This window comes from Madurella fahalii (genome assembly GCF_045866475.1).
Source record: "Madurella fahalii IFM 68171 DNA, scaffold_2, whole genome shotgun sequence".
Taxonomy (NCBI): domain Eukaryota; kingdom Fungi; phylum Ascomycota; class Sordariomycetes; order Sordariales; genus Madurella; species Madurella fahalii.
The window spans coordinates 7,129,925-7,155,950 of record NW_027263972.1 but is presented as its reverse complement, the minus strand read 5'-3'; the positions used below and the strand labels follow the sequence as shown (position 1 = coordinate 7,155,950).

The 26,026-nt window shown below is 56.6% G+C and overlaps 11 protein-coding genes across 11 annotated transcripts; 7 read left to right on the top strand and 4 right to left on the bottom strand.

Moving 5' to 3' along the window:
• Nucleotides 1–867: 867 nt before the first annotated feature.
• On the top strand, nucleotides 868–1,863 carry CFD1 (cytosolic Fe-S cluster assembly factor cfd1; the record flags this gene model as incomplete). Its single annotated transcript, XM_071060271.1, has 2 exons — nucleotides 868–900; nucleotides 973–1,863. The coding sequence occupies 2 exons, from the start codon at nucleotides 868–870 to the stop codon at nucleotides 1,861–1,863; spliced, it is 924 nt and encodes a 307-aa protein (XP_070916372.1).
• Nucleotides 1,864–3,498: 1,635 nt separating this feature from the next.
• Nucleotides 3,499–5,070, top strand: SPE2 (spermidine resistance protein; the record flags this gene model as incomplete). Its single annotated transcript, XM_071060270.1, has 1 exon — nucleotides 3,499–5,070. The coding sequence occupies one exon, from the start codon at nucleotides 3,499–3,501 to the stop codon at nucleotides 5,068–5,070; it is 1,572 nt and encodes a 523-aa protein (XP_070916371.1).
• Nucleotides 5,071–5,693: 623 nt separating this feature from the next.
• On the top strand, nucleotides 5,694–6,832 carry MFIFM68171_04849 (uncharacterized protein; the record flags this gene model as incomplete). The annotated part of the gene is made up of 3 exons (XM_071060269.1): nucleotides 5,694–5,900; nucleotides 5,988–6,710; nucleotides 6,767–6,832. 3 exons carry the CDS (start codon nucleotides 5,694–5,696, stop codon nucleotides 6,830–6,832), a joined length of 996 nt encoding a protein of 331 aa, XP_070916370.1.
• Nucleotides 6,833–7,351: 519 nt separating this feature from the next.
• On the bottom strand, nucleotides 7,352–8,121 carry MFIFM68171_04848 (uncharacterized protein; the record flags this gene model as incomplete). Its single annotated transcript, XM_071060268.1, has 3 exons — nucleotides 7,352–7,532; nucleotides 7,676–7,827; nucleotides 7,942–8,121. 3 exons carry the CDS (start codon nucleotides 8,119–8,121, stop codon nucleotides 7,352–7,354), a joined length of 513 nt encoding a protein of 170 aa, XP_070916369.1.
• Nucleotides 8,122–8,852: 731 nt separating this feature from the next.
• On the bottom strand, nucleotides 8,853–10,353 carry MFIFM68171_04847 (uncharacterized protein; the record flags this gene model as incomplete). The annotated part of the gene is made up of 3 exons (XM_071060267.1): nucleotides 8,853–9,362; nucleotides 9,422–10,213; nucleotides 10,294–10,353. 3 exons carry the CDS (start codon nucleotides 10,351–10,353, stop codon nucleotides 8,853–8,855), a joined length of 1,362 nt encoding a protein of 453 aa, XP_070916368.1.
• A 583-nt stretch (nucleotides 10,354–10,936) lies between these two features.
• On the bottom strand, nucleotides 10,937–11,369 carry MFIFM68171_04846 (uncharacterized protein; the record flags this gene model as incomplete). The annotated part of the gene is made up of 2 exons (XM_071060266.1): nucleotides 10,937–11,050; nucleotides 11,112–11,369. 2 exons carry the CDS (start codon nucleotides 11,367–11,369, stop codon nucleotides 10,937–10,939), a joined length of 372 nt encoding a protein of 123 aa, XP_070916367.1.
• Nucleotides 11,370–11,995: 626 nt separating this feature from the next.
• SHP1 (protein phosphatase regulator) lies at nucleotides 11,996–13,343 on the top strand (the record flags this gene model as incomplete). The annotated part of the gene is made up of 3 exons (XM_071060265.1): nucleotides 11,996–12,058; nucleotides 12,121–12,539; nucleotides 12,599–13,343. The coding sequence occupies 3 exons, from the start codon at nucleotides 11,996–11,998 to the stop codon at nucleotides 13,341–13,343; spliced, it is 1,227 nt and encodes a 408-aa protein (XP_070916366.1).
• Nucleotides 13,344–13,763: 420 nt separating this feature from the next.
• Nucleotides 13,764–15,140, bottom strand: GTR1 (GTP-binding protein gtr1; the record flags this gene model as incomplete). The annotated part of the gene is made up of 2 exons (XM_071060264.1): nucleotides 13,764–14,856; nucleotides 14,938–15,140. The coding sequence occupies 2 exons, from the start codon at nucleotides 15,138–15,140 to the stop codon at nucleotides 13,764–13,766; spliced, it is 1,296 nt and encodes a 431-aa protein (XP_070916365.1).
• Nucleotides 15,141–16,604: 1,464 nt separating this feature from the next.
• MFIFM68171_04843 (uncharacterized protein) lies at nucleotides 16,605–17,633 on the top strand (the record flags this gene model as incomplete). Its single annotated transcript, XM_071060263.1, has 1 exon — nucleotides 16,605–17,633. One exon carries the CDS (start codon nucleotides 16,605–16,607, stop codon nucleotides 17,631–17,633), a length of 1,029 nt encoding a protein of 342 aa, XP_070916364.1.
• A 1,247-nt stretch (nucleotides 17,634–18,880) lies between these two features.
• Nucleotides 18,881–20,747, top strand: MFIFM68171_04842 (uncharacterized protein; the record flags this gene model as incomplete). The annotated part of the gene is made up of 5 exons (XM_071060262.1): nucleotides 18,881–19,313; nucleotides 19,378–19,895; nucleotides 19,958–20,279; nucleotides 20,339–20,481; nucleotides 20,562–20,747. 5 exons carry the CDS (start codon nucleotides 18,881–18,883, stop codon nucleotides 20,745–20,747), a joined length of 1,602 nt encoding a protein of 533 aa, XP_070916363.1.
• Nucleotides 20,748–21,643: 896 nt separating this feature from the next.
• Nucleotides 21,644–25,834, top strand: MFIFM68171_04841 (uncharacterized protein; the record flags this gene model as incomplete). Its single annotated transcript, XM_071060261.1, has 3 exons — nucleotides 21,644–23,133; nucleotides 23,190–24,283; nucleotides 24,333–25,834. The coding sequence occupies 3 exons, from the start codon at nucleotides 21,644–21,646 to the stop codon at nucleotides 25,832–25,834; spliced, it is 4,086 nt and encodes a 1,361-aa protein (XP_070916362.1).
• Between the last annotated feature and the right edge of the window lie 192 nt (nucleotides 25,835–26,026).

The window sequence follows — 26,026 nt, the reverse complement described above, 5'->3', positions numbered from 1 at the left end:
GGCAACGGTGTCTCGATGGCACGATCTTCACTGCCCATAATTTCTGGCAGAAGTGGATTCAACCGGCTCTCGTCTTTCGGGGGGTACGGGCTGGAAACCAATGATGCGACCTGGTACGGCCCTGCCGGATGGCTCCACCAACCCGGTAAGCCGTCTTGGCTTGTTTCGACCGATTGCGCGTCTCCACGCCGGCTGATAGGGGGAATTCGATTCCAGCATGGAGCACTTCGAGAAACAACCATTCGGCCTGCGAGCCACTCAAGTGCATTGCATTGCAATTGGATTCCATGATTATTCGTAATAGCCCAATCTGAGCGCATTAGACAAACTAGAACTCTAATAGGTTTTAGATAGGCACATTTGAATAAAACATGGTGAAGGTCTGGCCCCCTGACAGCCAGGGTTGGCGGAATGATCCGATGGAATATCCATGCTTGGCAATTAAACCACGATTTGGGATGGTTCTGAGATCTTGCGCTTTTCAGCGTTTGACAGGTCACGCTTAATGGTAATCTGCGCCAGGCAAGCTCCAGCATCCCAAACATTCGACACGCTTGCTGGTCCAGTGAATCTCACTTCTGCATGCCGCCCCTCCGGGAGGCCCGACGCAGCTGCTGGCCGTGGAATCCCCACCTGCTGATAAAGCAGCTGGCCCCGATTGTGGCCGATGGAGGGGCAAATGTTCGAACTTCGGAGATGCAAACTAAAATTCATTGCTTAGCAATATCTGCCGATATGCTAACACCTCCCAGACCGCCGTGAGAGACGACTTTTCCCTTTTGCGTAGCTTGTGGAAGAACCCTATGCCATTGTTCTATTAAGGTTCCATTCCATCTATTCCGGAAAAAGCTTGAGACCCGTGCGGCCATGTCGCTCTCCAAAATTAAGCACATTGTCCTGGTCAGTGTTGGCTCAGTCCTCGCCTCGTTGTGTTACCACTGTTGCCACCAAACTGACCATGAACTCATCCAGGTGCTGTCGGGCAAAGGAGGCGTCGGGAAATCGTCCGTAACGACACAGCTTGCACTATCGCTATCTCGGGCGGGCCATTCTGTTGGCGTGCTTGATGTCGATCTCACCGGCCCCTCCATGCCCCGCATGTTTGCCATTGAAGACGCAAAAGTCACACAAGCGCCCGGCGGATGGCTCCCTATTGTCGTCCACGAAGCTGATCCACCTGCCGGAATCGGCTCCCTTCGAGTGATGAGCCTCGGGTTCCTCTTGCCGCGACGAGGCGATGCTGTTGTGTGGCGAGGGCCCAAAAAGACGGCCATGGTCCGCCAGTTCCTATCCGACGTGTTCTGGGATGAGCTCGACTACCTCTTGATCGATACACCGCCGGGGACCAGCGACGAACACATATCCCTGGCCGAGACACTTCTACAAAAGGCGCGGCCCGATCAACTTGCCGGCGCCGTGGTTGTTACTACACCGCAGGCCGTCGCAACGGCCGATGTCAGGAAGGAGCTCAACTTTTGCACCAAAACTGGCATCCGCGTGCTAGGTGTCGTCGAGAACATGAGTGGGTTCGTGTGCCCGAACTGCAGCGAATGCACCAATATCTTCATGAGTGGCGGAGGGGAAGTAATGGCCAAGGACTTTAACGTCCGATTCCTGGGGCGGGTACCAATCGACCCCCAGTTTCTAGTCCTGATCGAGACGGGGAAGAGGCCAAGATACCCGGAGGGCACGGCAGTCAATGGGCAGGACATTTCGACGCCGGCCAACGCGCCCACCGGCAATGACGAAACAAGGGACTCTGCACTCCTAGTGCATAAGTACAAGGACTGTTCGCTAGCCCCCATCTTCAGCACAATCACCGCCGACGTCGTGACCGCAGCACAACAGGCTGGTGGCAGGTAGCCCTCGGTTGTTTATCACCGCAGGTTTCACGCCAAGCTCGAGTCAACCCACAATCCGCTCCGGTTGTTTTATGGCTTTGTCAACCAGACGGAACCATAGGATAGGTCAGTCGGACTGCCGTTGGCGGTGGAGAGGCGAACAATGGCCGCATGGTCCGCGAGGCATTTTTGTCTCTTCTGATGTACCCAGCGGGGGTCTGGCACCATCCTCGGCAGGGCCACACATGCGCATGCCAACCAAATTACAGTCGCCCACCGCTGCTGTTGAGAAGCGGCTTTTACCACAATTTGGCGCAAAACACTGCCGCCGAAGCCGGCGGTTTTGATGTTTTGGCCAAGGCCAGGGCGTTCCCCTCGGATAGCTTGCTGGAATCCAATCGCTACCTCGCCGTCACAGAGGTATTGTCGTTGGTGGGTAGGGCTGCCCAACTGCGGGGGCGATCGTGGGCTGGGCCGCTGGCTCGCTGCACCGAGCCCTTGCGAGGCAACCGATAGAAGTACTTGGCGCTACAAAGTGGCTTGGGGGTGCATTGTCCTGCTGCAAAGAGCTATGGCCTCGAGACATGGCAGCTCTGCGGAATATGACGGGTCCCTGCTTCAAACTGCCGTTCCCTGATGTGCTCAAGCCATTCATTAGCCATGTCGCAATCGAGTCCCCGGGAAGGCTGTAGACAACCATGCGCTGACACAGGTCCTGCTTGTTTGGTAGTGCAATGTACTGTACAATACCTGAACCGTTGGCCACGAAATCCTAGCTGTGCTGTGGGACCCGGTCACCCGCCCGCTTGGCGGTGAAATTTGTTGCCCCGCCATAACTCCCTCCCCAATCTTTTGACATCAGAAAATTCTCAAACTTTGGTCACCGACACAGAATCCTTACTTCTTCTCCTCGGTCTGCCAGGCTATCCTCTGCCCTAGATCCTGGAATTGCCGTCGTTCCAAAATTGCGACAACCCTTCAATAACTGAGTCGGTTGCGGGGCATCTCGCGACTCGAATCCTCGCCGGTCTTAGACCATCGCAACCTCAGAGGGACCCCGCCACTGCCATGTGCTAGAAACATCGATTCTTGCACTTCCCGTCTGCGCATTGCCCTGGGCATTGTTTCTTGTCTCCAGCCTACGTTCCGGTCAATGAGCGCAACCGATCTCCTTCGCTTTCTCTCGAAGCCTGCAAAGTCCGTAGTCTCAAGCTTGCAGCCCTCCTTCGAACCCTGTGGCTGACCTCCCGATCCGCAGGCCTCGATAACACCCGTCGTCAATCGTCGTTCTACCTTGTTGCTGATTGCCCAGCCTCGCTTTTGCCTTGGTTTGCTTTCCAGCAATCAATTTCCCGATACTCAGCTATAGGTATCGGTTCAACCGCAACCACGGCTCACTCTAAACGCAAGCCCAACATTCCGTTCTCAAAGCTCCACCACCTCCCTCTCCGCGCCCGGCCTCCCTAACGTCCCTTTGGAGACGTTCGGCTACTACACCTGCGCACTGTAGCTGGCTCCGCCAGCACTCAACGGTCACCACTTTCCTGTGGGCCTACTCTCTCAAACGGACGCCGCAAGGTTCGTTTGAGCGGCAGCTAGTGTCCCGCGGACGCTTTCGTTCCAGACTGCACGACCAGGCCCTGCCTTCCCGTTGACGATGGTCCACCTCAGTGTCCCCGACAACTACACCTTCTCCCCGTCCGAAGGAAGCCTCAGTCTGACCATCAACCACGATGTTGCTGCAGACCTCGACTCGACCAATGCATTTGAGGGCCCCGAGAAACTTCTCGAAGTCTGGTTCTCGCCGAGCCCCAAGGCTCTGCCGCCAGGCGTCCAGGAACATGGCTTGAAGGCCGTCAGCCCCTCCACTTGGGAGGGCATGTTGGACCAAGTCAATTGCAAGGTCCTGTCGATCGTCAAATCGGATCTTGTCGACGCCTATCTCCTCTCCGAGTCGAGCATGTTCGTTTTCCCGCACAAGCTCATCCTCAAGACGTGCGGGACCACGACGCTGCTTCTAGGGCTTCGACGACTCCTGCGCATTGCGGCCGTGGACGCCGGATTCCCGTTCCACAATGCCGCGTCGCTCGACGACATCCATGTCGCCGCCACCCCGCATCGCGTCTTCTACAGCCGAAAGAACTTCTTGTTCCCCGACCGGCAGCGTGGGCCCCATTCTAGCTGGAAGGAGGAAGTCAAGTTCCTGGACGACACGTTCGAGAACGGCAGCGCGTACATGGTTGGCAGGATGAATGCCGACCATTGGTACCTTTACATGACGACCCCGACCGGCTCCACCCTGACGCCGCCTCTCACCCCCCGTTCGAGCAGTGCCGGTAGTCCCACCCGCAGCTCCAAGATCCCGACAGGTATCGTGTCGCCTTTCAGTGGGCCCGTCGATGCGAACGCCGACGAGACGCTCGAAATCCTGATGATGGATCTGGATCCCGAGCTCGCGAAGCAGTTCTACCTGGCACAGGCGAGTGCGGTCGCCAGTGAACGGGTGCCTGTTCAGGCTCAGGAGGCTCGGCATATCGCTCAGGAGAGCTTGGGCAACCTGGATGGAGAGTGCCCGGTCGCCGATGCAAACTCGGAGATCGACGTCTTCGATAATGGCGTCGAGTCTGACATTTCTGGCACCCAGGCTCCTCCCGTCGACCAAGCCACCATAGAGGGCCTCACCACGGAAGGGCATGCCTTGGGCACTGTCGTTTCGGACACCTGTGGCCTGTCCGAGGTGTACCCCATTTCGACTTACCCAGATGCGCGCATCGATGCGTATCTGTTCTCGCCTTGCGGCTTCTCTGCCAATGGGGTTGTGCCGGCTCCGGTGGCGGGGGCAGACGAGAGTGGCACTAAGGCTGCCCACTACTTCACAGTCCATGTGACGCCGGAGCCCATCTGCTCTTACGCCTCCTTTGAGACCAATGTTCCCGGCGGGCAAAATGGGCGCGAGACTTGTGACGTTATCGAACACGTGGTCAACATCTTCAAGCCTGGCCGCTTTACCATGACTCTCTTCGAGACCAAAAACAAGTCGACGGACGATGAAAATGGCGCCCCGGCTACCCGGGAAGCAAGCCTCAAGCAGCGCATGGACGGTATCAAGGGATACCGCCGCATGGACCGCATTGTCCACGACTTTGACGATTACAATCTCGTCTTCCGTTACTATGAGCGCGATGGTTGGGTTGGCAATAAGGGAGCCATGGTTGGCGAGGACGACTAAACAATTCACGCCAAGGCCGGTTGTATTGAGTTACGAGACATGACTTCTCCTTCGCCATTTCTGCTTCATCTGGTATTTGCCAGCGTCGTTATTTCTCGTTCTCGCCGTCTTTTACCACTTGCACATGAATTCAAGCCCGTGTCGATAGGTGCTTTGGTAGCTGTTTCAATATATGTCGTCCGTTAGCGTGGAATGGACCTCATCGCTTTCGGGCTCATGGACCGCGAGGTGCGACGTCCAGCCTTCCACGAACGCCCCATTCCACGTTGTCACATTCCGGACTTGCCTCAATCCTCCACCCCCAACCCCCCCGCACGATGTCGAAGAATGTTGTCAACCACATGTGGTGGGAATTTCTTTTCCAATGTATTCCCCGATTTAACTGATAGCTACGCCGGGTCTTTTCACGACGAGTGTATAGTCATGATGCATCTACCCAGCTAGTACGTCCCGCTCTTGATCCCTCGGGTTTTCGGGAACTTCAAGTCTTTCGAAGCAGCATTTTATGCGCCCCACGGCTCTTAAGGTCGGATTTCGTATACTAACCCCTTACGCTCTTTAAGGTTAACTGTGTGTTTCGCAGCTTGGGCACACGAACCTGGATTTAAAACCGCCAAGTGGCCATGCCCGATTCCGTGTCGCACACCGAGAGTCATAGCCTTGAAGGGTCGCAACGGAAACCATGGCTGCCTCCGACCGTCATCATTGCCATATTTTCACTCGCCGTTGCGTCCACAGTTGGAGTCGCAATGTCCGCAGTGGTATTTAGCAGCGCTGAAGACTTACAGAAGCCGGGGATCGCCGTAGCACAGAGTTTTGTCATGTTTGCCGTAGGTTTCTCATCCTCTAAACCCCTTAATGCTTAGGAGTCTGAGATTAGGCTTAGCTAACCATACACACACGTTACGTACCAACAGTCTATCCTCTCTGTGCTCTACCTCTTGGCACATATATCCGCCGCCCGCAAAGGCGATGACCTCTACTTTGACCCTCGGGTCCCGTCATTCCGTCACCAGCTCCACACCTCGGCCATCACTGTAGCGCGAATTGCCGTTGCGATGTGGGCGAGCGCGATCATCGCCGTTGCCATCGCGATCCACCGCGGACGTAGTGGTCACAATACCATCAACCTGAAAGTTGACATTTTCGCTTGTGCACTAGGATTCCTGTCCGGTTGCTACATGCTTTTTGTTTTCAAGTTGGCAAACCGCCCATTCGACACACCTTGGATATCGCCGTTGTATTTCGATGACTATGCCGCTGCTGGGGGAGTGTTCGACGACGCGACCAGCCACTTGACGCTTGGCTCGGCCAGCATCAGGATACTCGGGGGGCCGGTTGAGGCTCGATCCAAGACGCATGCCAAGTCACCAAGCAACACGAGCAGTTCGACATCATCTAGCCGATCAAGAGCAAGGAAGATGAGCCAAATAAGGCGATACGTACTCGACGCACCGAACCCTGTCCCCCTGTCTCCCCCGAAGCTTCAAACCTCGGGGGACTTAGATTGCTTTGGAAAAGTCGAGCAGAGTCTCGTGCCCGACGCCTCAAAGTCCGAGTCATTCTTCGCGGCAAGCACCGATAATCGGCAGGACAAGAGTGGTCCGTCCGGAAAGGAAAGAAGCGTCGCCCCTGATGCAGTAATTCGTGTCGGCCCCAGCTCGCCTCAACGCCCCTTTAAGACCGCCAATGCTAGGAGAATGCCCCGCTCAGCCCGCCGTCGCCCAGCCAGCAGCCCGCCTTTGTACAGGGCATTGGGTAGGGGCGTTGGCCAGCCAGTACCTTCTGGCCGTGGGTCGGAGCCGGTAAGGGAGCCGGAACCCGCTATGCCTCCGCCTCCACCGCACACGCCGCCTCAGGCTTACATTGTGCCCGGGGCATGGTGGCCCCAGTTAGGCCCAGAGCAAGAGATTGTTGGATGCGCCTGATTTTAAACCTGTCATATGGTTTGTGGAGCCTGTGATCTCCTAGTCAATGGCTGTCATCCAGAGCTAGTTAGAACCCTGCTCCATATATTGCTAGTTACAACTGTATGTGGTGCTGTTTATCAACATCAACAAGGAGTTGTGGCAAAAATTACCATGTTATGGGTAATACCGTCGGTAGCTTGATGACAGGAAACCGAGACAATCCAACCCGGAAAAACCGCAACGCAGTGGCGCATGTAGCCGATCACCAACAAACACCCAAACTACCGCCTTGAAAGCCAGCGCCTTCCCCCCGACAGGTATCAAAGCTCGCCCATAAATCACGCCTCCTCCGGAAAAAGAAGAAATCCAACTCATACCACGCGCCGAGTCCTTCCCGTCTCAACCTCATACACCCACCCGCTAATCACGACATCATCCGGCACCAACCTGGACGCCTTCAGAAGCTTGACATCCTCCTCAACCGCCTTCTCCAGCTCCGAAAACGGCAGGAAGTCCACCTTCCTCTGACGAAGCTCCTCCACCGCTTCAGCACTAATATCCGAATCAAAACGTCAGCCAATCATCATCATTATCATCATCATTATCATCATCATCATCACCGTCACCCTGGAAAGCAATCCTCGACACAAAAAAACTCGGCAATCCCCCAAAGAAGCAGGCCAGACGGAACTCACCCAAGCCTCTGCTCGACAAGCGCATACGCATCCTCATTCTTGAACGTCAGCATGCCGCAGCCGGTATGCTTCACGAGGACGATCTCGTTGGTGCCCAGCAACTGCTGGCTGATGACGATGGAGCGGAGGGCGTCGAGGGCAGACGCGCCGGCCTGTTGGTCGTTGTGTTGGTCCCCGATTAGCAACAGGGTCGAATTGGAATCCATGGCATCCCAGGTAATACAAAATGGTCAAGGGGAAAAGGGGGGGAAGGGACAGGCGCTCACATTGCGAATCACATGTGCGTCGCCCAACTCGATGCCAAATGCTCTGGCGGGATCGATGCGGGCGTCCATGCAAGTGAGGACGAGGTACTTCTTGGCCGGCGGCAGGGCAAGGTGGCCCTGGGTAAACGAGGCAGAGTAGCGCTCCGAGGAGGCCTCGACGTTCTTTTGGATGGCGCTCATGGTTATGATAGGGTGAAGAGGTCTCGAGAAGTAATGAGGGGGATTGGATCAAGAAGGACACAGGATTACCAGCTTGCTTAATATATGAGAAGATGCTTGAGCGCACGACTCAAATAGGGGGTTGAGGGGTCTGAAACTCGTTTCACTTGCTGTCATTCAAAACCAGCCAAGAGGGAATAGAAAAATCAGCTGAACAGAGGCGCAGGTCTATACAGATACAAGTATGGTACAGCAGGTATTATATATCGTGAAATCCCAATATCCCGCGACCGTCCCCATCTACTCCACCAACCACCATCTCAACTTCCGGCTTAGACAAAGTTAGGCTTGGCGGTTGTTACAGCGGGGTTTCTGTGAGCTGCTTTGGGGAAGGCAGCTCGCTAATCGCAATGGCGTGCTCACTGCTCCGCGTTGTGCAGCCCCAATCAGCGTGACACGGATATGTGTGAAATGGCATCACAAAGCCACTGCATCTCACCATCCCAAATAATCTGCATCTCTGCGGCGCAATCCGGGGGGAAAAGGTCGTGCGAGTCCTTTGCCGCTTCGGAGTCAATGGGCGGGATGTCAAGGTTAGAGGGCGCAAGGTGCTGGCGCAGGAACGCCTTTGTTGGGGGTTGGAGAGAGGATTTATAGAGGGATAAGAACAATGGTGACCTCCTTGCTGTCAATGGGATACACCATTGGCGCCGAGACTCCGAGAGGGGTTGTAGAGGTGGCGGCCCATTGGCTCATTGGCGTCCATTGTCCCTCGCGCGCTTGCCCTGAAGACGGGCAATCAACCTCTCCTTCTCCTCCAGAGCCCGCTTCTCCTCGTATTCGCGGGCAATCTTGTGATCACGGTCTCCGGACTTCCGATCCGCATACTCGTTGAACTTCTCCTTGATGGTGCCGAGAGACGACTGGAAGCTCTCATACATGTTCTCGGACTTTGGTGCTGCAACCGGCCGATCCGTCTTGACCCTCGGCGCCTGCACGTCGACGACCCGCGGCGCTTCCCACGTTATCCCGCCTGGTAATGCTGTCGACGGCTTGACCAATGGCCTAAGACCAACCCAGCGTCGGAACCAAGGCTGGTGTGTTACAAAGGATTGTAGGAAATGTAACGCCGACGTTGCGAAGAAGTAGAGTTGCACGCCGGCCGGCAGGAAGATGGCAACCACTGTAGAAAGCGGCAGCATGACCACAGTCATGATCTTCATAATCTTTTGTTGTTGGGGAGCCATATAGGGCAGAGGGAGCTGAGAAGAGCTGCAGTTAGCGGCCGAGCTGGAAATGAAGGGGCGCAACGGCGACATACCCTCATGGCATTTGTAAAGACAATGCCAGTCAGAATTGGCAACAGGAAATAGGGGTCCGAGACGGTCAGGTCGGTAAACCATAGAAAACCGCCGGTTTCGAACGAAGGGACGGGAAGCGCAGCCATGCCCTTGATGAGGCGGAACATGCCAATGCCAATGGGGATCTGAATGAGGCCGATCAAGTTCTTCCACGGCTTGTAACCTGCTTCCTTGTTCATCAAGCTGACTTTGTGTCGCGCCTCAGCGCCTGCAAGATGGTTGCCCGATAGGAGGCTTTTCTTCATGTGATCAGTCGCCGCTGCGTAGCGAGGGTCCTTCTGTAGATCCTGTAATTTCTGCGCGTTTTCCGAGGCGTCTAGCGTCGGCTTGAGGAGGGCCAGTCTGACGGCTAAGGCTACAAGTCCGATGGATGCCCACCACGGCAGGCCCGTGTAAACGTAGGTCGACTCGAGCAGCGTCTGCATGAGCGAGGTTGGGCCCCAGCCATAGTCAAGGCCGAGGGTCTTCAGAAAGCCAATCTGCTCTGGGATATCGAGAAGGTCGCTCCCAGTCAGGCTCACGGGAGTCGCCGTGACTTCGGCGAGCGTCGAGGCATCGGCGGGTGCGGCGTCGGGGAGGGGGGCGGGCTGGGTTGAGGCATAGCGAGCTTGCCGTAGGGGAGAAACGAAGGTCCGTGACGCTGCAGTAAGAACCAATGGGCTACCTGTCCTCCTCAGAACCGTCGCGTTGTTTCCGCGCAAAGCTGTGCCGAATTGTCGCGACAGGGCCCGGGTCGAGGGTTTCTGGAACGCCTTGGGGCGGCGTCAGCGTTGTGCTGGGAATCGCTAAACGGAATCAATGAACGATAACGGACTCGAATGCAAGCACTTACCGCCTTGGCGAGTCCCAAGGAAGGGCTCGACCGGAGGAGACCTCTGCTGGGAAGCATCATTCTTGCCTGGTTCTTCCTGCGTCGAGAAGCCGGGACAGAGTACTTCGCACGCGGCCCAAAAAATCCTCTGCACCGCGAAAGCGGCCCGGAGGTTTTCCCAAACTTTTGGTCTCGGTTCCACCCGGCTAAGCTTCGGCTGGCACTGGCCCGCAGGCGACCCTGGGCAATCGACAGGACTGCCAAGCCTGGCTCCCTACGGTTAAGTGGGTTATAAGAGGTGCCGGTCCTGCAACGGACAAGCTTCGGAGGAAGAGGAAAGCTGCCATAGCAAAGGTATAGTATTTGGTAAAGCTGCGAATTGCCATTTGTCTATCTCATGCTAAGACGCCTGCCATGTCGTCCTGACACCAAGCAATACAGAGCGTGATTTCAGAGTCCCATTCGGTGGTATGTATACATGCAACCCGGTGTGGTGTTCCCCCTCTTCTACCCGCGGATCGTGTCCAGCGCAGAACATCGTCCGCGGCGGATAGTGCAGGTAGGGCCCCCGTTAAGCTCCCAAAAAAACCAAGGGGTAACGTAGGTAGGGAATCCGCCCAAGTGTTGCAGAATCTATCGTTTGGGATCCGCCGGGCATCGGCCATCATTCCAGACTGGTGAGGTCATCGAGTGTGGTGGTGTCCTTCCGCCTCGGCTTGTCAACCACCTCAATCCCAGGGCCGATGGGGTGCGCCCGCCGCCTCGACAGAGGGAATACCTATTCCCAGGTTAGCATCTCCATGAGTTCGGCGCCTGGTAAGGATGCAGGCGCAACGCACCCTTGTGTTGGTCCACCCCAGCCGGAAGGCGGTCTCGTGCGCAAAGAGCTCGCCCCATCCCATCATCATTCCATTGATGAAGGGGAGCAACAGGTTGATCGCGGCGCCTCGAAGAAGCGACCAGATTGTAGGTGGTTGGTAGAGAATAACGGCGGGCGACGACGACGAGGGCGGCGAAGAACCCGAGTACTGCTCACTGTCTGACGGGATGGTGACTCCCGACTCGGCCATGGGGTTTGGCGGTTCGTCTGATGCCATGATGCAGGGGGCTCGGGTGAGGATGTTGCCGTAAATTCGGTATGCCGATGAGCGAAGATCCAAGGGAACGCACGTCGTCGCAAATCGGCCGACCGAAGGAAACCGGAATTGCCCTGGTAAGGTAGCTCCAAGCCCTTGCCTGCAACTAGGTAGATCCGGAGGTCGGTGAGAGATTGATCCGGACTCGCCGAGACCGGCAGGCGAGGAATGACGGCAGAAACTTGGGATGGCGAAGGCGTATCGCAGCTAGGAGGGGAAGCTAGCTTGACTTTTAGCGAGAATTGAACTGAGAGCACAAGGAGGGCTCTAACTGGATTACCAAGGTTTGAGTGGAGTTGCTACAGCCTTGTCCTTTTTATTCGACTTGAATACCTTAGCTCACCTGAGGTGGCTGAGGTACCAAGACAGATTACATAAGTGCACTGGCTTAGTGGGGCGGGCTGCTGTCAGTGACGCGGGGCAGCTTCCGCCCACTGTGGTGCAGGTGCACGTCGCCCTGAGCTGCCTGATCCAAAGTGCCCCATGAGTTCACCGTTTCCTTCTTCCATCCATTCCACTTGCAACTCTAGTCGATACTCGCTTCCAGTGCAATTTCGCTTCTGTAGAGTCTCCCATCCAATTGCAAAATGGCGGACCACGATACGCTCATCAGCAACTTCTGTGAGTTGACGGGCGCTTCAACACAACAGGTACTACTTCGCCCCTCCATCTGCATACCCTTTGCTCTCGGAGACCGTCTAACCCGCTCCAGGCCACCGAATACCTCGGCGCAAGCCAGTGGGATATTGATGCTGCCGTAACATCATACTACACAGACATGGATGAGGCACCCGCATCACAAGCCTCAGGTGCTGCTCCAGCCCCGGAATACACCGGTCCACGGACCTTAGATGGCCGCCCCGCGCCCGAGTATGCCGGCCCTTCCTCGTCGTCGACAGCCAAGAAACCGCAAAAACGGACTGGGTTGGCGACTCTGAGTTCTCTAGGCGGCGGCCACAGCCACGACGATGACGATGACGATGATGACGACGACTACGACGATGACGAGCGCCGCGGCCCCCGGGACTTGTTTGCTGGAGGAGAGAAGTCGGGTCTGGCTGTCCAGGACCCTGCCCAACGCTCCCATGACCCCAGGAAATTGATTGGCGACATTGTGGCCAAGGCCCGAGCGTAGGTCTCGCCGCTGCCTGTTTTCCGCAGACCGACTAACTGACAATGCGTGGCAAAAGCAATGCGCGGGAACCTGAAGCCTCCGAAGCTGGTCCCTCGAGATCCCGCTTTCACGGAGCCGGCCAGACACTCGGCGGAGATGGCGTTGAGAGTCGCCGGATCCCCGACCCCCGAGGCAGCCCCATACCGACCGTCTCCAACGAAGGCCCAGTGCAAGAGCGGATTCTACACATTTGGAATGATGGTTTCAGCATTGACGACGGCGAGCTGCGGCGCTTCGACGACCCCACTAACCGGGCCGATTTGCAGATGATTAGAGAAGGACGAGCGCCAATCCACCTTATGAACGTCAGGCTTGATCAACGGGTAGATGTCAAGCTGCAGCAACACAACGAGAATTATCGCCCTCTCCCCAAGGTATACCGCCCATTCGGCGGCGAGGGCCGGCGGCTGGGAAGCCCGGTTCCAGGCGAGACAGCCCCTGTCGCGCCGCCGGCGGCCACCACCACCTCTACAACCACTAGCTCGAGCCAGGGTGCCTCGACTGGTGTGGACGAATCACAGCCGACGTTGATGCTCCGCATACAGCTGCCTGATGGCACACGTCTTCCCGCGCGCTTCAACACGACCCAGACGGTTGGCGATGTCTATGACTTCATCCAGCGCGCCTCTCCCGCGATCCGCAGCCGGGAGTGGGTGCTCTCAACTACGTTCCCGAACAAGGAGCACGAAGACAAGGGATTGGTATTGGGTGAGATGGCCGAGTTCAAGCGGGGCGGGACCGCTGTGGTCAAGTGGAGATAAGGTGCTGCCGTCGACGGTCTGGGCTTGTTATGACACGGTTTGGGGCCTATTGACGATCGGCGTTGGGATGGTATGGGGCTCATGAACAATAGACAGGATGGCCTTCCACAACTCGTCTCGCTGGGCTCGGTTCCCAACCATAGACGAGATGATAGCACTGAGGCTATTTATGACCGCTAAAAATGAATTGCCATATTCTCAGTCAGGATGTCCATTGTGACCGCCACAAGCTTGCCCGGATCTCTCTGATCCAGTTTCAGAACCGCCATGGCTATCGCATCACTACATTTGGGGATTCTAAAAGATCCACAATGCTCCTTGTATCCGCCCGCCCTTTTTGAACGCCTGTAAACGCCCCCTGCCGCGGGTATCATACCCTCCTCGCCCACCCATCCATGTAAGCCGCTGACCGTTCTATCATCAACTATCAGATTGCCCCATACCCGATTCGCCGCTATACCCCGGAGTTCCAACGAGCATTTGCGACGAGCCCATCCCGCCACCAGTTCCACCACCACCCCCGCCGGTGGCACCGGCACCAGTACCGGGGAGAGCAGCGCCGGCCACGACAGGACCGTCAAGGAACTTGAACCACGGCCGGGCGGCCGCCACGTTAAGCTTTGCGCTGTTGAACCTCGCCTCGCCGGGGGGCATGCAGACGAGGATGTAGGTGTTTGTGGTGAACTTTGTGGCGAACATGCTGAAGGTGGCGCCCATCTTGTACTCAAAGTCGGAGAACTGCTCGGCGTTGCGCGGGGTGCCCGTGTACTTGGAGCACGTGTGCTTCCAGCTCTTGAGGATGTTGCTCATGCGCTCGAAGCGGTCCCCGTACGGGTTGCGGTCGCCCTCGCGGCTGGTCCACCGCGACACCACCAGGAAGCTGGTCCGCTCGAAGAGCAGGATCTCGTCGGCGTCGATCGCCACCCCGAGGCTGGCCAGCTGCGTCTCGATCACGGCCAGGTTCGGCACCAGGTCGTGGATGATGGACGCCCACGCCTTGTACAGCGACTGGTCCCAGATCGACGTCGCGAAGAGCTGGAGGTCGATGTCCAGGTCCGGCGCGGCGGCCGAGCCGGTGGTCGGTTGCGACTGCTGCTGCTGCTGCTGTTGCTGTGACTGTTGGAGGAGGAGCAGCTCGGGCTTGGCTTTGTGCATGATGGCTACCGCCTCGGCCGTTTTGCGCCGGACGAGGGCGGCGCGGTGGTCAAAGACGTCCTCGCGCGTGATGGGCTGAATGAGGTCCATCTTGTGGATCAGGACAAAGACCTTGGCTTCGCGGGAGTACTGGACAAGGGCGCTGATGATGTTGACGTAGGTCGCCAGGTCGCGCTCGACGTCGCGGCTCTCAATGTCAAAGACGTAGATGAGCACACCGACGTTGCTGAAGACGTGGGCTCGTTGTTGAGAGAGGTAGTTCTCCATGAAGGCCTCCTGGCCGCCGCAATCCCAGAGGTTCAACGTGAGATTGCCCAGGAACTTAACGTGGGACAGATCTATGTCGATGGTGGCGCCTCTTTTTTGGAGGGGAAGAAGTGGAAGGAGCCGTAGTCAGCATGCTAAGTCCGTCCCGTAAAAGTGCGCTATAAAGACTCACAATCTCCGGGTGTCTCGAGCAAGGTAATTGCTGAATATTATGCTTCGCATGCTCGATTTTCCGGAACCGCTCTTGCCCATAAGCAACACCTTTTGCTTCTTGACCTTCTTGAGCTGGGCATGTTGAGCAGCGGGACCCGCCGAATCGGCCATGGTCCCTGGCGCTGCCGCGGACGGGGTGCCCGTCGTCTCCAAATCCGACATGGCGACTGGTCAGCTCATCCGCACTTCCTTTTATCTTCGTGCCAGAACACAGCGCAAGCACAGGCGGAGCTGAGATTTCGGCCTTCGCAGGCTTCCCTATGACGAAGTTGAGGGTGCCCCGGGAAGGCCTGCCGAGCAGCGGGGCAGACGCTAGCCGAACATGGAATGGCGGTGTGCTCGCGAGTTAAACGGGCTGAAGCGTATGGCTCACGTGAGCACTGAGTTGGGATTAAGATGAGCGGGTTAGGGTTGATTGCTCTTCTGTAGCTGCCAATCCTTCCCCAACAACACCATTACTGGTTTTGGGAAACTCAACCAAACATAGGGAAAGTTAAATGCAATTGGGATATTGGCCAAGCGTACTAAGTATGCCCAGTTTTATTTTATCATTGCGGGATTGAGACCGTTATCTTGATGGTAGCCTAAGCTGGCCTATATTTGTGCAGGCGTGATGTGAGCGCTCAGGCTAGCTATTAGAACCGCAGTTCCGGACTTGCTGACAGATTAAACTCTCCATGAGTTGCAATCCCGACCCCGAGCTAGCTCGCTGTCCGGTGCGAGGTGCGTCTCGTCTGCACCGCACTTCACACGGAGCACGGCCCGGCCGGGGTGATACCGGGGCAAAGCTTCTTTCGCCGGCATTGTAATCCAGAGCACGGGGGTCGCGCTAATCCAAAACGCCACATGTGCGCACATAAGGTAGCGGATGGAGGAGGAAGCAAGTGAGACATGGCGGTTGCGCAGTATGGGTGGCTGGTCAACAGGGGCGGTAGCATGGAACACACAGGGGGTCAACTGCCACCTCAAGGTATGTGGCCGATACCTGGTGTAGGGATACACAACGGTGGGGCGGCCCTGCCGCCCTAGTTTCTTGGGGACCTCCTTACACTCCAGAGGTGGAATGGAGATGTAGATCGTTTCACTTCTCTCTCCGTTTGAAGTTGTAGTGTAATCCAGTTGCTTCTTCCAAGTGGTGTTCACCAAAAAAAAAAAAAAAAAAAGAAAAAAAAAATCAGTAGGCGCAACAGCAGAAAACTGTAACCCATGCTCAGTAGCTGTTCAGCTGGATGTGATAACACAAAATTCCAGACTGAAAGCCTTCCAATACGCCAACTTTTTGTCGACCTTTGTTAGGACGGAAAGTTTCAGTGAATGGGTTGCTAAATTCCATACTCATCCCTGTGTGATTACAAGTGTTTTGTGAACCCAGCGCCATGACTCAATGAAGGAGCCCAGCCCAGCCCATCTTAGTTTTGGTCTGTTGTTAAAACAATCACTTGCTGAGGCTGGTACAAACTACTCTTCTTGCACGTGGCAACAAAGAATTGTTGGCAGGTAACTCTCTGTTCAACCAAGTACAAGAGTATTTAAAACCCCCAGTAGTAGCCATGCTATTGCGCAGCCAGACCATCATTCCCTCCACTTCCGTCAACACACAGCTTCCAGCGGCCGACGGCAGCCATCATGAAGACCTTCCACATCCTCTCCACCATGGCTTTCGCCGTGTGCTCGTCGGGGCACATGACGATGACTTATCCGGCGCCCCTCAGGTCGAAGTACAACCCCAACTCGGGTTTCGATATAGATTACAGCATCACCTCGCCACTGAGTGCCGACGGCAGCAACTACCCCTGCAAAGGATACCTTTCCCTGCTGGGCACGCCGCAGGGCAAGTCGGTGGCATCTTGGAACGCAGGCGGCTCGTACAACTTTACCATCTCCGGCGGCGCCAGCCACAACGGCGGCTCCTGCCAGGCCGCGCTGTCAGTTGATGGGGGCAAGACCTTCCACGTCCTGCACAGTTACGAGGGCGGGTGTCCCGGCCCGTCGGAATCGTCCTTCAACTTCCGGGTGCCGAGCGACGTACCTGCCACTGACGGCGCCATTTTTGCCTGGACGTGGTTCAACAACCTGGGGAACCGCGAGATGTACATGAATTGTGCCGTTGTCGATATCGTCGGCGGGGCCGGTAGCAGCGCTGAAAAGGTGTCGTTTGCCAACAGGCCGACCGTGTTCAAGGCGAACGTTGGGAACGGCTGCACGACGATCGAGTCGAAGGATCTCAAGTTCCCTCAGCCCGGCCCCGACGTCAATTCCAATGGGAACGTTGTGCCGCCCGTAGGGAACTGCGGCGCTGCCGCTGCTCCTTCTACAGGCGGTGACGATGGTAGTACCGGCTCCGGTTCTGGCTCAGGGGATGGCGCTGGGAACGATGGTGCCGAATATGGCGATGGATCCAGTGGGAGCTCCCCAGGTGAGCATCCTTCCCCTACTTCGGCATCACCAAACTTACCAGATTGCCAGAGAGCCCATCAACCGACTGCGACACCCACTAGTGTGCCCGAAGGTACAGGAAGGGGACCCGGATCGTGGACTCCCGGAAATGACTGGCCGGAATGGTTTCAGTCAGTGGCGCCTCAGGCGTCCTATCCAGAGCGTCTCACGCTCTCTGCGGGTGCGGTGCTGATCTTTGGGTATCATCTCTTGGTCTAATGTATTAGACATGCCGTGTGGGGTGCTCGGAGGGATAGTTACTACGGCAGCTACTGCAGCTCCTGGTACATGTACCTAGTTAATTGTTTTCACGAATTTCTTTTCGGGGCGAAGAATGAATGTACTCTCAATTGAACGCCCACTCTTTAGCTCTTTTTCTGGTGTTTATCGCACAAGGTGCGGCAACCGAAATATTATGTACACTTCATACAATGCAATTGTCCTGAGGCGAGCAAAATAAACTACCATTGTCCAATTTCATAACTATTTTTTGACTCGTGGCGTAACCCTTCTCAACGGCATACTTTGTTTCTCGGCCTTCGGGCTTCCAATTCTCGCTCCAACTGGAAACACATCAACCCCAACACCCATTTTGCTTTGACTAGACATCCGTAGTACTTTTCTACGCTTATCAGCCATGTGTTCGATATTCCTCCCATCAGAGGTGGGGCCCCTGACGGCACTCCCTTTTGAAAGCTGACAGTAGTTTGGAGAGATCCCAGGTAGTAAGTTCGGAAGGCAAAGTCGTGGTAAATAGAATGGATACAATGTCTCACCTTGGCTTCAGAGTATCTAATTCAAGCCTGCTGTTGCCGTGATACCCTTCCGTGCTTCCTGATTTATGAACTACGGTAGCTTGCGTCAATGTAACGCGAGATCTGGCTGGTTACCTACCCGATAACTTTTGAGCCAACCTACGGGCACGATCCGCTAGCCATCAATCAGTTCGGACACCCTACAATACTAGAGAGGTTGCAATTCGGGATGATGAAAATGTGAACGTGCCGGACAGGCGCCTTACCTCGTCTTCACTGGTGAACCGCAAAGGTTCAGGCGGAACGCGTCGATCCACCATCGTAGCCCCCTATTGTGACTGATGATCCTGTCGGCGCCGAGTTGGCAGATATCAGAGACCTAATGCAGGGTGCCCTGCGGGCATCAGATTCCCCGTATTGTTTGGGTGAATACTCTGCGGGGAAGGTTCCGGGACCGGAGGTAGCCTGGCGGACCCCATTCCCAGTTAGTGAAGTCGGACCGCGCGCTGAGGTGGACTCAGGGGGAAGAGATATCGCTGTATCAGAGCTATGTCGTTAGCGGATATCCATATCCCTGTCCACATCGGCAATGCGACAATCGCAATTTTCCTATATTATTGACAATCGCTCTTTTTGAACAGGATACGATCTCACTTCCATTGCATTCAATTTTCTCTAACCAAGTAATCTGGGACTCACCACATCCGGACGATGACTTCATCAGAGGTTAGGGGCACCGACCAACGGGCGCCGCGAGAAGACCAGCCGCTTCTCCAAGCGCCCGAGGAGGACTCATGGAAACCGCCACGGGGCTTCTTTTGGATCCAAGTGGCCATCATGTCCAATGTCTTTCTATACGGCTTTGACGGCACCATCACGGCGGCGACATATGCCGTGATTAGCTCCGAGTTCAATTCCGCCAACACGGCGTCGTGGCTGACGACGTCGTATCTTGTCACGAGTACCGCGTTCCAGCCTCTATATGGCCGGGTATCAGACATTTTCGGACGCCGGATTTGCTTCTTTATTTCGAGCATCACGTTTGGCCTTGGTTGCCTTGGCTGTGGTATTGCGAATGAAATTGTCCTGCTAAACTGCATGCGTGCGTTGACCGGTTTCGGCGGCGGCGGGTTAATGACGATGGGTATGTGCTAATTATCTCCAGAGTGCTCGAAGAGATTGAAAACGTAACTAATTAAGCTGCAAAGCAACCATCGTAAACTCGGATATGATCCCGTTTCGGAAGCGTGGCATGTACCAGGCGTTGCAGAACGGCATGTTTGGTTTTGGTGCCATCTGCGGCGCTTCCTTTGGCGGATCAATCGCCGACGGCGTTGGCTGGAGGTGGTGCTTCCTCCTCCAAGTCCCGATATCTGCCTTTGCGCTTTTCACTGGAGCATTGGTCATAAAGAATCCGCAAGGAGGGTTTGGCTTGAACCCGAGCTTCGGGGATACGTGGGCCAGGGTCGACTTCATTGGCGCATTACTGTTAGTGACTGCCATCTCCGCCCAACTTGTTGGCCTCAGCCTTGGCGGCAATGAGGTTCCATGGAGCAATCCGTGGGTGGTCACGTCGCTCGTCGGAAGTGTCCTTCTCCTTGTCCTCTTCTTGGTGGTGGAAGCAAAGACCCGCGCCATCCCCATCATTCCACTGCGCATGCTCCGCGGAAGCCTGCCGTTGCTGATTCAGTTCTCTAATATCTGTGTCGGGCTGTCTGCATATGCAGTGAGTACTTTTACTGGCCTGGCGCTATGCCCGCCGCAGCAAGCGCTTACTCGGTTCATCAGTACCTTTTCAACCTTCCCCTCTTCTTCCAAGTCGTCCTGCTTGATTCGGCGACAACTGCAGGCGCCCGGCTAGCGATTCCTTCGTTGGCAACGCCAATTGGGGGTCTCGTCGCAGGCGTCGTAATGTCGAGGTGGGGAAAGCTGCTAACGCTTGTGCGGTTGGGGGCCATCCTCATGGTCTTCGGTAACGCGTTGGTGGCATCTCTTGGCTTCGAGGACTCGACGTGGAAGTACAACGTGTGCATCTTCCCGGCGAACTTGGGCCAAGGGATAGTGTATCCCGGCATCCTGTTTACGTCACTTGCCGCGTTTGATCATGCAGGTAAGGACAGGGACGAGAATGATCCGAAGCCGTGGAGTTGCTCACCGGGCTGTCCGCAGATCACGCTGTTTCAGCGTCTACGGTCTACCTGATTCGCTCGCTGGGGACTGTCTACGGCGTTGCAATCACATCTGCCGTTGTGCAGACTACGCTCAGCGTCCGGCTACCGGATGCCGTGGGCGAGATAGCAGACAAATGGAGAGTACGCCCTGTTCCTTTGACGAGTCGGGCGATGTGCAAAACTGGAGATGTGCGCGATGCTTACCGCTCGGATGAATACAGGTTATTGACGAGATCCGACATTCCGTGTCTGCCATCAAGACCCTCCCACCGGACGTGCAGCTTAAAGCGCGGCTCGTTTACTACGAGGGCCTCCGCTACTCATTTGCAATGTCGACAGGGGTCGCTGCTGTCGCGGTGTGCACCGCACTTTTGGCCAGAGCAACGGGGCTCCGGAGCACCAAGTAAGCTTGCCACCGGTAGCAAGAGTTCCCCGAGCTTGTGGTGTGATGCAGAGGCCAAGGCAATTGTCAAAACGCGTCGGTCGAGGTCGAGAGGCTGTGTTAAGAGGGAGGTAGCTGCATCTGTTGAAAAACAACGAAGAGAAAAGAAAGAAGAGCAAAAAGTAGTGCAAAGTTCCAAAATGCCCGCCTCGGTTTGTGAGTTGCTGCCTTACCAGGTGCTACTATAGGTACGGTACTGTACGAACCCAGTTAACTGGCGTTCTGGAAGAGGCGAAGGTGCTTCTGATCCCAGTCACATATCGGCAATAAAGAGATAAAAAGACACCCTGATGCAGGGGACTGCATCGGTTTCGGAAACGGTACAGTCTGGTCGTCTCAAAGCTGACCACCCAGCGCGCTTTTCCTGGCTCGGTAGACGCGGGCAATTCGACCGGCTACCGCGGTTGGCTCCGGGTCTAGCGGTTCAGCGGCTATTTGACACAGCTTGGGAGCATGAGAGCCAACCAACGCGCAAAACGCCAAGGTCGCTCCAACACAACGCAGCAGGATCCTCCTGGATGCACGCCGTCCTGCCAATGGAATGCTGCGGCAGAAGCTCATCCGCAGGTGCGGGCGACGCAGCCAGAGGCGGGCAACGGCCAATCCACGCCGCTGGGCCCCAAGATGCGACACTGAAGTCCCATCGCCCTGCATAACGTGCTAGCCAAGCAGCGCTGCAGCGTAGTCAACAGCGTTTCAAATGTGCGACCTGCTGCAGCCTCACTCTCGACTCCTGTCAAGTGAATCGCTTGAAATGTTCCGCTAGCCTCTTTTGCTCGTCAGCCGTCGTAGCGGATCTTCAACCCTCGAGTCTCTCGTCATCGAGTCCACATTCGGAGTTTCGGGCCCGGGACATGGACCATGGAGAACGAGACCAAGCAGGCAACGCGACTGCTCCAAGCCCAACGAGCGCTGGACCGCGATGGGCAGCCATTGTCGTGGCTTCGGCACCGCTTTTCATCCCAAGCCGGCAACGAGTTCACCTACCGAGAGGTGAACAGAGTGCTGGCCGAAGTCATTGAATCAGACGGTTCGGCCGGCGTCGTCAGGGCCCTGCTAGCCCTTGGGGCCGACGTCAACTTTGTCCGCCGGAGGAACTCAAACACTTGGAACAAGTTCACGCAGCGAAACCACCAGGGCGAGAGGAGCAACGTTCTCCTCCGAGCCACGCTCCGGTGCCGACCCGAGACCGTCGAGATAGTCGCTGCCTACGCCGACCAAGAGAATCTCGACAGTGTTCTTCACCACGCAATAATCAGGGGCAATCTGGCTGTTCTCCGCGCGTTGCTCAACCACGGGGCAAGTCCAGTCCAGCTACACGACGATTTTCAGAATGCCGTCTTCAACGACAACGTCGAACTCATCAGGGTCCTTTTATCCGGCCATCACCTGCCTTGTCTAGCTTGCCGTTCAACAAGCCTTCGGCTTGCTGTGGAGAACCGGTCGGTGCATGTTTTGCGTCTGCTCCTCGACCACTGGGCAGACGTAAACTACGGAGATGCAATCGCGCTGGTAAAAGCCGTGGAAATCTCCCGCCCGGACATCGTCGCCATTCTCCTGTCTGCGCCCGTCCGGCCTTCGCCGCGGTCACTCGATGCTGCCGTGGGGACGCTTCAGGGTTTCATAGGGGAAAAAGACAGTGCTGTGAACTGCACGCTCCTGCACTTGTGCCTGTTGGCAGGTTCCTCTGGGCCGGAAACGACGCGTCTGATTACCGAGGGCCTGGTCCAGGTAGTCAAGCGGGGGCAAATCCACCTGCTGGGCACGATCCTGCGGCACAGGAGGCCCCCAAGCCAGTACGAAGCAGTTGCCCTAATCGAGGCAATCCGTTCCGAGCAGCTAGACGTTGTTGCAAAGTTGCTCGAGTTCAAACCATCCCCTACCAGCCTCACCCTTGCCATCTCGCAAACCCTCAATATTGCTCCTAAGCTTCGGTATGAGGTTGCGCGGCTTCTCATTGACGCTGGAGCCCAAGGGCCGTGCGTCGCTGAGGCTTTGGTCAAGATTGTCCACTGTCTCGTCGCTAATCTCAGACGCGGCGACAAAAGGAGCATAAAACGAGACAGGAGCTTCTTCCATCTTGTCTTGCACGATGGAAAAGCAGACGTTAATTTCGGAAACGGAGAGGCCCTCCAGATCGCTGTGCGATCATCATGCGTCGAGGTGGCCGAGGAGATCGTGGCGAAAGAACCGTCCCCGGATTCCCTTGGTGCCGCGTTGTCCTGGGCCATGGATGTTCCTAACCCGCAGAAGAAGCAACTGCTCTTCGAAATGCTCCTCCGGCGGGAGATCAATGCGGACGCCGCTGGAAAGGCGTTGGTGAGCGTCCTAAAAGAGGACCCGGGGAATACGTACGTTCAGTTATCCAAAAAGAATCATGATAGCGCATGCTAACTGGGGTGCAAAGGAGCCTCGTGGAGTTGCTTCTCACTCGCGCATCGGTAAACTATAATAATGGAGAGGTTTTCGTCTATGCAGTCCGGAATTTCCGCCTGGAATCTTTCCACCTCCTTCTCAGTCAGGGTATGGGGTACAAGGCCTTGTACACAGCGCTCCTCGAGGCGCTGAAAGCACCGAGACCAGACCGGGCAATTCTCTTTGGAGAGCTGCTCAGTCGGCTGCAACTCGACCACCTGAACACGGCCTTAAAGCACGTTGTGCTTGAGGAGAACGTTGACTTGCCACTGGTGAAGATGCTCCTTGACTCGGGGGCTGAGTCAACGCACGAAGACGGAATTTGCATCCGACATGCGGCCTCCAACCTTGACCGTGGTCTCCTCGGTCTACTCTCCGAGTACTCGGGTCAGAGCGAATCCATCTACACGCAGGCTTTTGCAGCCATCATCAACCGCAACAAGCAATGGATCGCCTTTGAACATGTCGACGTGATGGACATTATGCTCCGACTCGGTGCATCCCGCCAGGTTGCTAGTCGGGCAATGCTTGAAATCGTGGACCACCTTGTTTGCCAGGAATCCCAAGCAGACTTAGCAAAGACTCTGTTGGGCAAGCTGTTTGCGGTCAATGTTGATGTCAACTCGGGAAACGGGAAAGCCATCAGCATCGCCGCCAGCCGAGGAGATCCGCGCCTGCTTTCTTACCTCCTAGCCAACGGCGCTACATCTTCATCAGCCACGCTAGCACTCACTGCAGCAATCATGGCTCACCATGACGAGGCTCTACTCCTTCAAATGATCGAGATCTTTGCAGCCCAGCGTTATGCAGTTCCGGACTTCAACAGGTCGCTCCCGGGCATGCCGCCGCCGGTTCTCCTTTGCCTCAAGTCTTACGGAGAATCGGTCGCGATTCTCGACAGCTTGGTCAAGGCTGGCTGCCACTTGGAGGCAACTGTTCCGATGCAAGTCTGCTCCGAGACAACCGAAGACGAGGGAGAAGCGCTCGGCTCTGCCGCAGAGCCCGTTCCGGTCCTTATGTGGGCATTACTCCAAGAAGGAAAGCTAATAAGCTCGGCGGTCGTGGGCGCCTTGCTCCGCCACGGAGGTGAGTTTTGTTTCCTCACGAGCGGTTTGTGCCGTGCTGACAAGCCAAGCCGACGTGTCATTTACTACATCGCAGTCGCGGACAACCCCGTTATTGCTAGCAGTAAAGTCTGGACGGAGGGAGTTGGTGCAGCTTCTCCTCGAGGCTGGTGCAAAGGCCTCTGCCAAGGACGCTTTGGGACACTCAGCCCTCTTCTACGCTTCTCGGGCAGGCAGTGCTGATATCGTTTCGCTGTTGCTGAAGAGCAAACCCATCGTGAACGATGGAAGCCTGCACGAAGCCTCGCGCGGCTTCCACGTGGAGGCCATGAAGCTTCTCGTAGAAGCCGGTCATGATCCTAATTATAGGTCAAGCAAGCACGGCGGCCGCACTGCTCTGGGGGAGATGGCGTTCAAAGCCACCGTACCACACGACACCGCGGTTGCTGAAGAGGCTCTAGATCTCCTCTCTTCCGTCGACGCTAGCCCGCTCCTCAAAGTCCACGGCAAAACCGTCATTTTCCTCGCGCTGGATAACCAAAATAACGAAGCGATAACGCGAATCCTCCTAGACCGGATGCTTTACAAAACCCTCAACAGCCACGAAAACACCTACCAACAGGGCATCTACCACTATTCCCCGACCATGTACATCACCAAATCCATACTCCTTGGCCCTGCATCCCAAACGCTCCTCCAAATCCTGAAGATGCACGGCGGCGAAGACCGCTTCTACGCGACCATCGAAGAGCCCCAACCGCACGACGCGGTTGGCCTGCCGGAGGAGATCCGCGAGTACGAGCGGCACCGGCGGGCGCGGGAGCGGCAGCGGCAGCTGGCCGAGGAGGAGCACGCGGCGGCGCTGCGGCGGGAGCGGGAGAAGGCGCAGACGGCGCTGCAGCTGCGCGACGACGAGCACTCGCTCGAGCTGCGGCACTCGGACGAGCTCTCGCAGCAGCGGCGGCGCCACCGCGGGCTCGACCACCAGCAGGCGGTGCAGCTCGGGGCCGAGGCGCACCACGCGGCCTCGGCGATCCGCACCAGCGAGGCCAACGTCGCCTCGGGCATCCGCTGGCAGCACCACAACGACGACCTCGCCATGCTCGCGCAGCGCCGCGACGCCGACGCGGCCCACCGCCTCCGCGCCCACGCCCAGGGCCTCGACGAGCGCCGCGACCGCGCCCGCCTCGCCGCCGACCACCGCGCCCTCCGGCACGCGCAGAGCCTGGCCCAGCTGCGCGACGTGCAGAGGCAGAAGTGGGCGGGCACCGAGGACCGCAACAGGCAGCAGCTCGAGTTCGAGAACGTCAGGATGGTGCAGGAGTACGAGCACCGGTGGAGAAAGGAGCAGCTGGCGAGGGGGAGGAGGGAGGAGGAGGAGAGGATACTGGCGGAGAGGGAAGGGCTGAAGCGGGCCGGGGTGAGGGAGAAGCATGACATGAAGATGACCGAGCTGAGGACGCAGAGGGGGAATATCATTGGGCAGGTGAACCTCGAGGAGTTGAGGCGGTGGCAGGCGAGTCAACGGGGGGTGGCGGCGGTGGCCGGGCCAGAGAGGAAATTGCTCACGTAACATCACCCAAGATCCAAATGCGAGTGGTTGTGTGGAGTCTGGGCGCAAAAAGGGGGTAAAGGGAATTCCGGGACTTTCTCGTATTATTAAATAGGGTTTCGTTTGCAATGATTGTAGGGAATGAGAGATATGTGTTCATGACCGAACCAAGCGCTCCCAACTAAGATCACAGCCAATCCGTGAGTGCGTGAC